Source organism: Gossypium raimondii, chromosome 5 (assembly GCF_025698545.1).
Source record: "Gossypium raimondii isolate GPD5lz chromosome 5, ASM2569854v1, whole genome shotgun sequence".
Classification (NCBI taxonomy): domain Eukaryota; kingdom Viridiplantae; phylum Streptophyta; class Magnoliopsida; order Malvales; family Malvaceae; genus Gossypium; species Gossypium raimondii.
This window is the reverse complement of record NC_068569.1, coordinates 33366335-33376827: the sequence shown is the minus strand read 5'-3', so window position 1 is coordinate 33376827 and position 10493 is coordinate 33366335. Positions and strand designations below refer to the sequence as shown.

General features: G+C 26.7%; 1 protein-coding gene and 2 non-coding genes across 3 annotated transcripts; all 3 read left to right on the top strand.

The window, feature by feature from the left end:
- The first annotated feature begins 8018 nt into the window (after window positions 1–8018).
- On the top strand, window positions 8019–10272 carry LOC105771421 (uncharacterized). Its single transcript, XM_012592884.2, has 6 exons — window positions 8019–8207; window positions 9191–9246; window positions 9338–9356; window positions 9458–9535; window positions 9630–9734; window positions 9820–10272. Exons 2-6 carry the CDS (start codon window positions 9242–9244, stop codon window positions 9934–9936), a joined length of 324 nt encoding a protein of 107 aa, XP_012448338.1. The 5' UTR covers window positions 8019–8207; window positions 9191–9241; the 3' UTR covers window positions 9937–10272.
- Window positions 8508–8592, top strand: LOC128041481 (small nucleolar RNA Z159/U59). The gene has a single exon (XR_008196501.1). It is a non-coding gene; the product is annotated as a small nucleolar RNA Z159/U59 (small nucleolar RNA).
- LOC128041482 (small nucleolar RNA Z159/U59) lies at window positions 8718–8791 on the top strand. Its single transcript, XR_008196502.1, has one exon. It is a non-coding gene; the product is annotated as a small nucleolar RNA Z159/U59 (small nucleolar RNA).
- Window positions 10273–10493: the final 221 nt, after the last annotated feature.

Genomic DNA, 10493 nt, shown 5'->3' with positions numbered 1-10493 from the left:
TAGCACTATTTTTTTTGCTTTTTATATTCTTCTTATGCCTTATGATCTTTTGCTTGTTGGTGGGTATGTGGCCGAACTGAGCTCAAATTCTAAGATGCTTTTGAATTGAAATATTTTTCAATACTAATTTAACAAAGAAAATAGCATATATAAATGATTACATTAAATTTAAATTGTCATATATATAATTTTAGAATATCTTTTGGCATTTTAGGTAATTTTTTAAAAAATTAGAACTTAATAATTAAAAAATTAGGAACTTTTCTTATATTTATAATTTAATTATTTTTGTAATTTCATATAATAAATTTTAATTTTCAATTATTTATAATTTTTTCATTTTATATTTTATATTTTTCTTTTATTGTGACTTGGCATTGATGATATGATTTTGGCATCATAATTATGTGGCAGATTGTTATTGGATACTTATTATCATATCAACTTTTTTAAATAGAAAAATGGGAAGTACAACATGATGGACAGACACTGAGCAAAAAATTGAAAATATCAAATTATTATCTTACTTATTGTAGAAGATTCAAATTAAGTCCTTAAAAATACCAAACTAATATCTTACTCATCATACAAGATTCAAATTGAATATTAAGTTTTTTAAAAGATGAAGAAAATTTTAAAATGGTGTAATACTTGTTTAACTATACACAAAAGATAATGTGTGTATACTATTACTATATCACCACATGTTTATAATTTAAGCATTAAAACTTAATAAATTGTTGCAAACAAAGTTAATTTATTTATTTATAATTTTAAATATTATTATTTTTAGTATATATCTATAATTCCAACTCCTACCTAAAGATTATTTTGTCATTTCATTTTCTCGATTCCTTCCTACGTAAATAGTGATAAAACTTGCATGGCAAAATAAGTATGTTAGATTAGGGTAAGTTATAGTTTTAAAGTTTATATTTAATTTACAATCTATATATAATATATTCAATATTACAACTTTTAAAGATATATATTTTTGGCTAAGGAAATTGGATACTTCTAATGTTTAAATATATATTTATATAATCATATATTTTCACACCCTTTTTACATTGAATAACTTAAAGCAATTTTTTTACTATTTTGTTACCTTTCTCCAATATTTAATAATTAAAATAATATTTTATTATGTTATTTTTACAATTTATTTTAAATATTATTTTATTATCTATTAATTGTCTTTTACGGTATTTTAATTCTTTTGGAAGTTACAATTTTGAGTTAATTATGTTTTAATATTATTTTATTATTATTAAATTATTGTTGTAGTCAATTTTTATTATATTTTAATTCTTTGGAAGTTAATTTTTGTTATAGGAGTTATATTTTTTGGGTATATATAGTCTCATTTGTTTTTTTTATGACCACTTTACTTCTTTTCTTTTTGTTGTTTTTTTATCATTGCCTTTTTTTTACTTTCTTTTAAGAAATATTGTGCACTGTTTATAGTGATCATTTTAATCTAATTAACTATTTTTTATAGGTTTGATGAAGTAATATTAGATTGGTGGATGTGGAAAACTACACAAGTCTTTTTTTTTCTTATCTTGCAAGCATGATTCTTTTGTGTTGATAATTTGAGAATTCTGGGTTGAAATTTTTATAGGCTAGTTATTCATTTCAATTGCAATGGAAAGTGATTTTTAAAAGTTTTAAAATGCTTTTAAAAAGTATGGTAGAAAAGTGTTCTGAAAAAATGTAATTTGTTAATTTTAATATTCTCTATGGTAGTTAAAATTGCGGTTGAAGATTTAAATATTTTTTAGACATGATGGTAGAAAGTAAAAAAATTAGTTAAGTTATATGTGTTGGATCTGGTGCCTTAAGTGTAATATATTTAATTGTATGCTTATATTTTTTCAAACAGATTGGTTTAATAAAATTATCCATAAATTACATTAATACCCTTTCTAAGCAAAATAGAAGCAAATATTAACTTATTGATTATCTAATATTTAACTATACTAAGTGGTATTATGTGGTAATATTGTAATAGGAAAAATAACTTATATCAGTAGATGAACCTAAACATGTCCTTAGCTTAATCAGAAATGAGCAAACTGATTGAAAGACTAATATATCGTCTATCAATTCCAATTTGGGGAGATGTTTTGTCTTGAGTATCGGAACGGATGACTCCCAGAAGATAGAAGCATACAAGTGACTGACTAGACTGGCAATAAATCTGACAAAACCCAAGTAGAATAGATCATGAATCTGCTTATGAACTTATTCACTTGTGACGTTCATAGTGTGCCATGCATTAATCCTGAGGATGGTGGACTATGTATGCGTGACTCGTATACTTTGATGTAAGTAAAAGCCTAAGCTCAAATAGATAATGAATCGAAAGCTAGTGCGTTTGGTATACGACTTTTGCAGTATGTAGCACCATTCACAATAGTGGAATTCATAGCCCAAGAAATGGGTAAATGATATCCTCTCGTTGGCATTACATGATAAATTAAAAAGTAAACATAGTCATGAATCATTTGTCTTTATGATGATTTACTTAATTACTATTCGATAGTAATTGACTTTCATGAAGGAAGATGTAATAGTTACCATGAGATAAAATATGATCATATTAGGAGAATGAATTTATCCCAAAAAAATTAAGGATATCCTATGAGGATAACACACTTATGACAAGGTCATTGATCGAGTAACTTTCGTAATTGTATGTAATTAAGAAGAGCTCAATCACGATACTTTAGTAGAATGACTTCGTGACTAAATAAGTTTATAATTAATAGGTGAAAAAATATAACCTAATTATAAAACATTTGAGTCCTAATTATATATGTCCAATTGATCCTTCCGCTAGCTCGTTGAAACCGAAATGAATTGCATTTAGAATCAAATGAATATAAATATATAGAAATGATAAGTTAGAGAAATGTGTTACATTCGAAAATGAATGTGATTTCTCACTAAGTATGGAAATGACACGAGAATTAATTTAAAATTTTCAAATTATTATTTAATTAAATAATTGAAGTTCAAAAATGGAATTAAATTAATTGGTCATTATGAATCGATTGAATATGGAAATTAAATATATTTTCTTAGATTCTTTTACGGTAAAGTTGATATTACTTTAATAGAATTAAAATTGGGTTAAGAAGATTATTTAATTGAAAAATTAATTAATTTAAATTAATTTAAAATAATTTAATAAATAATATTTATTTTGAGAAATAAAAAAATATGTATTGAGTTGGATTAATTTATAAAATGTTGAGTTAAAAATTCAAGAATCACATATAATTGGACCAAATATAGGATAGGCCTAAAACTCCTCATAATAAGTATCAGGGGCAACAGCTTTAGTATAATTAACTAGGGTTAGCTGTCCCTCTCTCCTAGTTGAACTAGGGGACTTGTTTTTCTATCATATAAGTATTATTTGTATTCTAGTAATTCAACTAGGATTCTCTCATATTTCCGTATAAATAGATTGCACTGGTAAGGCTAAAAATACATCGTTTTGAGAAATTGTTATTGTATCTGGAAATAGTTAGAATTTATTTCTAAGTATAAATTATATTTTCGAAATAAAATTCTACCATTTCTATATATAGAGAGAGAGATAGTTACTTTTCTACTGAAAGTAGGAGAATTATTTATGATTTTGTGTTTGACTTATGATTGTTCGAGCCCATACTCGAAGTGATTCGTAATATAAGAATAGCGGAGAAGGCCGTTCGGTTGAAAGCTGGGAGCGTCAAAGATCCGTCTCGCACAAAGCACATGTACTTTTCGAGAAAAGTTTATTGCCATAAATATCACAAACCAACTTGGTTTTCAAATTTTTATTTTTCTACTGTAATAGAAAATCGTTTCCAAACTGGATTTTTTTAGCAATATAATATTTAAATAATTCAATACAATGAAACATGAAATATAAATTTTATATACTTTTTTAAGTAATTAATATAAATTATTTGTAAAATTAATAACATATAAAATATTTTTTAAAAATCAAATATAATAAATAAGATTTAAATAATTTAATATAATGATAAATTAAATAATTAAATAACTTAATATAATTATATGTATATATAAAGTAATCTATTTTTATACATCTTTTAAATAATTAATATAAATAATGATATTTTGATAACCTTTACTCTCAAACGCAAAAGTCAAAAGTTAAAAGCACTTAAACCTCAACATTTGTGTTTGGATGAAAAATTATTTTTTTGATTGTACTTTTGACTCCAAAAACCAAATGTTCTTTATTGCTTTGTGGTGGAGAACACATCCTAGAAGACTTGATATCTATTGTTCGTGGTGCATTGAAAATTATGAGGAAAAATTAAGATAATGAATTTGTAAATTTTATTTATTTTTTTGGTGATTTGAGTTTAATTTTGGTTTAATTTAAGTGAGTTTATTTGGTATTTAATATGTATATGTGTAGATTAATAAGTTTTTCAAATTTCAAAATCATAATTGAGGCTATTTATATTTAATTTAAGTGAGTTTTTAAATAAAATTGGATTAAATTACTATCTATTTTTGAAAGATTATATTGACAATTTACAATTTATTTCATTATATATATTGATATTAGGGTGAGGGTAGAAGTTTTATAATTTAAACTCGTAACCACTACGTGACATATATATTACGTTTAAAATGAGAATTTATTGTGAAAGAAGAAAAAAAGTGGGAATTATTTTTAGTGAAAAAGTCGTTACTTTTTCCATGCAAGCAAAGAAAGAGATGTTGAGATTTAAGAATTATACATATAAAGACAAAAGATAATAGATATGGAGATGTTCATATTTAAAATTTGTCTCGAAAAGCTATAAGAAATAATAGAACTTAAGAGTATCTGAATATCTCTACATTTAATATTTGTGTCAAACCTTATTCTCACTTTCATAATTTTTCCACAACGTAATATCTATAAATACTGTATTTTTAATTTAATTTTAATTAATTAAATACCAATAATTAAGGGCTTCTAACTAAATTATCTGAGTAATTAGAATAGTTTTTTTATGCTATTTTGATTATTTATTAAAATAAACTTATTTTTATTTTTAAAATTTTCATGTGTTTCTTCCACTAAATTATATTTCTAAGTTAATTTATTAATTTATGAATATTTTATAAATTAGTTATTCAAGTCAAGCATTTTAAATAATATTTTTCTATCTAAATTTTGTTCAATCATCAAAGTCAACAAGGAATGGTAAATTTTAATAAACAAATAAAATTTAGTGGAAAAATCCAATAAATTTTAAAGTTTAGAGGCAATTTTTTTAACGTAACCGCAAAATTCAATTATATAATAGTTGAATGGTAAATTTACTCACTCTTTCAAAATGTAATAGCAAAAATCAATTAAAATAAAATAGTATGGTCGCAAATTTCACTTTAACAATTTTTTCTAAATATTATGTAGATTATATTGATTAAAAATGTTAAAAAATATTATACAATATATAAATAATTCAAATTTTAATAAATAAAAGAATTATTTATAAAATTTTATAAAATTCTAAATATATAAATATAATTTTAAAATGTCAAAATAATAAATATAAAATTGAAAATTTTATAAAATGAAAACATATTTAAATTTTAGAACATTGCAAAAAAACACTTTAAATTTTCAAAATATATATTCTAGAAATTTCGTAATAAAATTTAATTTTAAAAAATATAAATCTAAAAATTCAAAATAATAATTCAAAAATTAAAAAATAGAAAAAATTTAGCTAAAGAAATATAAAGTCCATAAATTGAAAAGGTTTAGGGTCTGTTTGATTGCCAGTAAAATGTTTTCCATAAAATGATTTCTGGAAAATATTTTACTTTTCTGTAAAACGATTTACTAGAAAATATTTTCTACTGTATGGCAGATTTCCTGAAAATATTTTCCGGAAAAGTTGTTTTTACATATATTAATATATATTAATAAATTTTTATATTTTAAATTGTTTTTACATATATTGCAATGATTTATTTATAATAATACTCAATTATTAAGATACAATATTAATCGTTATAAATTGAAAAAAACTAATATCAAATAAATTATTTGTAATTGTGTTAAAAAAACAAGTATTGAATAATTAAAAAAACAAGTTACTGGAAAATCGATAAACAGAATCAGTTTTCTACCGGAAATGAAGGAAGGAATGAAGGAGGCGATAGAAAGGAGAGCACGAAAAATGTCTTATGAAAATTGAAAGGGTAAGACATTTTCCCTAAAATGTAACCCATTTTCCCTTGTTTTGGAGTTCATTTTCCAAATGGAAAATGTTTTCCGCCAATCAAACGCTGGAAAAGTTGGAAATAATTTTCCGGAAAATCAATTCCGTCAATCAAACAGACCCTTAATTTAAAACTTGAAACATTAAAAAAAATCAAAATGTATAAATTTTAGAATTTTTAATATTTTTTAACAATTACAATAAAATATAATTTTAAAAAAATTTGAAATTTTGAAAAGATTAAAAATTCAAAAGAAATACCGATCAACATCGATTAATAGTCAATCAACACCGATTAACAACCGGTCAAGGTCAAAGTCAAAGTTTTTTTTAAAAATATTTAACTTTTAATATTCTTTTTCTATTTTTAATTTTTTAATCTAAATTTAAATATATATATTTTTAATTTGTTTGGTAAAAAGTGATAATGAGTTCATTTTGATCATGGTGCTAAGAAATAGAATTCTAAAATGGCGCCATATATATCTGCAAAACGTAAGGGTATTCATATTACAAATTTGACTAGAACTGCTCATTTTTTATTAGAAGCTTGTGATTTAGTTTTTGATGCAGCAAGTAAGGGAAAACAATTCTTAATTGTTGGTACCAAAAATAAAGCCGTTGATTCGGTGGCGCGGGTTGCAATAAGGCTCGGTGCCATTATATAAATAAAAAATGGCTCAGTGGTATGTTAACAAATTGGCCCACTACGGAAATGAGGCTTCATAAGTTCAGGGACTTGAGAACAAAACAAAAGATGGGGGGACTCAAATGTCTTTTGAAAAGAGATGCAACTATGTTGAAGAGACAATTATCTCGCTTGCAAACATATTTCGGCGGGATTAAATATATGACGAGATTGTCTAATATTGTAATCATTGTTGATCAACAAGAAAAATATACGACTCTTCGAGAATTTATCACTTTGGGAATTCCAACAATTTGTTTAATCGATACAAATAGTGATCCTAATATCGTAGATTTTCGATTCCAGCAAATGATGACGCTACAACTTCAATTCGATTAATTCTTAACAAATTAGCAGTTGCAATTTGTGAGGGTTGTTCTAACTATATATGAAATCCTTTATTAATAATAAGATAAATAAATTATTTTTTAGAACTACATATATCTATGGAATCAGTTACTATATCCTAAATAACAAAGGTACGAACAAGTAAAAAACATTGTTCTTCTACTAGCATAACTTGTAGCATTTTAAGAGGTGGTTCACTATCCGATTGCTTTCTCTGTAGACATGTAAAATCCTAACTTCCCAAGCTCGTTTTATAAGTTTAAAGATAGATCTCAACACTGCATAAATTGGCATTTTTGTTAGTCTTTATTGTATAGTAAGCGTACGACTAGTGTGTTATCAGTTTCCCATATCACTTTCCTTATCCAAGGTCCCAAGCATGTCGTAATCCCTCATGCACCCCCCATAACTCCACATCAAGAATTGAGCATGAGCCAATATCTAGGGTGAAGTTAGATATTTACTTGCTTTGGTTGTCTCACTGAATTTTATCAATTTTTTTTTTAATTTTAATAAATTTGAATGCCATGTGGCACATTTTAATTGGTATCATGTGTCAATCAATCTTTTTAAATTTTTTATAAAAATTGAATTGAATTGAATAACAAAATAATAAATTTAGTATCAAGATGAGATGAAAAAAAATTAAATACCGAAATGAAAAACCATATATAATTCAAGGGCGAAAGGGTGCTATTAAGCCTAACTAGAAGATCTAAATTTAAAACCAACGAATGTTAATCAACCAAAAAACCCCAAACCCTAATATGGAGCTAATAGACGGACACTCAAGCCCAATAACGTAAAACCCTAATTTGAAGGGATTAGGGTTTTGTTATTTGGTCGTCGGAGTCTATAAAACGGCTTTCTACTTCATTTCTCCTCAAATCAGATCTAATCGGCGGATTGCCTATCAGGTAAAAATCTACTTTAGGCCTATTATTGTTTTTAATTTCTGCATTTCTCTTAATTTTTCATAGTTGTTCTGAGCTAGGCTTTCGACATTTTTTACTTCCAGTCGGAATTTTTTAGGGTTTGCAGTTTGCAATTGACAACGAAAATTGTCTCTGTTGGTGGTTTAAATCTTTTAATTAATTAATTTTTTTGTTGAAGCCTAAATGGAGTCCTGAGCTGAAGAGAATTTTTAGTTTTTCGGCTATTTAAATACCATTCTTATATTTTCCCTTTTCTTCCATCGATAGATTCTTTTCATGTTTGCCTCTGAGGATGATTGAAAATATAACTTTCCTTCTTCCGAGAAAGTCCATGCGGAAAATTGCTGGAGACCTGAACTGAGGAGGCTTCATTTTTCTCCTGTTATTGTATAAATTAGCTTGTATATATATGTGTGTGCATACGGATCTGTGCGTGTCAACATTTAGTTATTGTCCGTGACATTTTTGGGATTAGGAGTTGAAGGTTTCGGTCACTCTGATGATGTTTTTCGTTCTCCTGAGCTAATATATGCTGAAAATTTATGGAGACCTGAACTGAAAGAGTTTCAGAAGATTTTTCACTGTGATGTTGTGTGATTCAGTGGTTTATGTTATATCTTTGCAAAGCTAGATTCCGTTATTTTTTCACTAACTCTTCATTCTTCTGAAGCATCCATGTTGGACACTTCAGACTCTAAGCAGTTTTTCAGAAATAACACTTCGTTTTTGTTTTGACTGGGCAATTTATAATTAAGCTATAGTAATTTTTTTTTCCATTTGGGCAATTTTGTGGTGCTTGCATGGTTATAAAATTTATTTCTACAATGTTTTGGATGAGTTCACTATTCATTTGGTATGTAAGCGTTGAAAATTGTTCCTGTTTCACGTGGCAGTACCATTTTCAAGCGAATTGAGAGTTTCTGAGTTTTTTTTGTTTTCTAATGGTTTTTGCTTGAATTATACAGATCTTTGTTTTGATTTTAGTAGGAGATAGTGCTGAACTTCCATAGTTGAAAATGAGGTACTAATTTTTTTATACTTTTTCTTCATGTTGTGTTTCATTTCTTGCATGATAGACTAACCCTTCCATTTGTTTGCTTCTTCTTTTGCAGTCGACCAATGGAGGAAGATGTAAGTTATCATAAATGCTATCTTTTTGTTCTTTCATATGTTTTCAGCTAAAATGCACGTGTTTGCTTATATTCATGTCTTGTTTGTTTATTTTCCCACAGACAGTCAAGAACGAGGAAGAGGAATTTAACACTGGGCCACTGTCTGTTCTGATGATGAGTGTGAAAAATAACACCCAGGTAATGTGATCATCTTTTTGATTCCCCAGCAATAGCTCACTTGTTAGTGAGAATGTGGTTATGTAGAAACTGAATTCGATTTTTATTAATGCAGGTTCTCATCAACTGCCGGAACAACAAAAAACTTCTAGGCCGAGTGAGAGCCTTTGATCGTCACTGCAACATGGTTCTTGAAAATGTCAGGGAGATGTGGACTGAGGTTTGTTTCTTTTCGTTTTCTTTTGTATGAATTTTCTTTACAGTTAATTGAAAAGGTACTAATTATTTCTTGATTCGGTATATAGGTGCCAAAAACTGGTAAAGGCAAGAAGAAGGCCCTTCCTGTTAACAAAGACAGATTCATCAGTAAGATGTTCCTTAGGGGGGATTCTGTTATAATTGTTCTCAGAAATCCCAAGTAGAGTATCACACTTGGTAGTGTCAGCTTTGAAACTTCCTGACAAAAATTCGAACTTTGCCCAAGTCTCCGAATTTTTCCTATCTGCGTCCGCTTTCATTCAAAGCCTTCAACGTGAACCCCAACACTGCTTTGAGTTACTGAAGCTACTGTATGGAGTATTCTTATGGTTGTAAATGACAAATTCTAGTGAACCTGATTGAGGCCCTTTTGACACGTGAATTGTTATGAGATAATTTGTGAATGAATAGCTGAGATCTAGAGATGATCTATGAAATGATTGGTTTGAAGTTCACAGCAAAAATCCAATCTAATGCCCAAGTTTTAGTTTGATTTTCAATGGTGTTAGAATATGCATGTAAGTGGCATTATTATACGTTACTTAGGACATGAGTGTTGAATATATCTAAAATGGAAATTTGGAATACATGTGAAGAAATTTTTGCAATAATGGTTGATTGTGAATTTGTGATCATATCTAGGATGTCTATTATCATAGTTAATGTGTTCTCATTTCTAGTTTATATGCTTGAACAACAGTATAGTTCTATAGAATTTTCC

Bases quoted from the DNA above. Each gene is read 5' to 3' on its own strand.
- LOC105771421 (XM_012592884.2), top strand. The intron at 9,536-9,629 runs GTAATGTGATCA...TTATTAATGCAG, and splicing joins GTGTGAAAAATAACACCCAG to GTTCTCATCAACTGCCGGAA. The intron at 9,735-9,819 runs GTTTGTTTCTTT...TTCGGTATATAG, and splicing joins TCAGGGAGATGTGGACTGAG to GTGCCAAAAACTGGTAAAGG.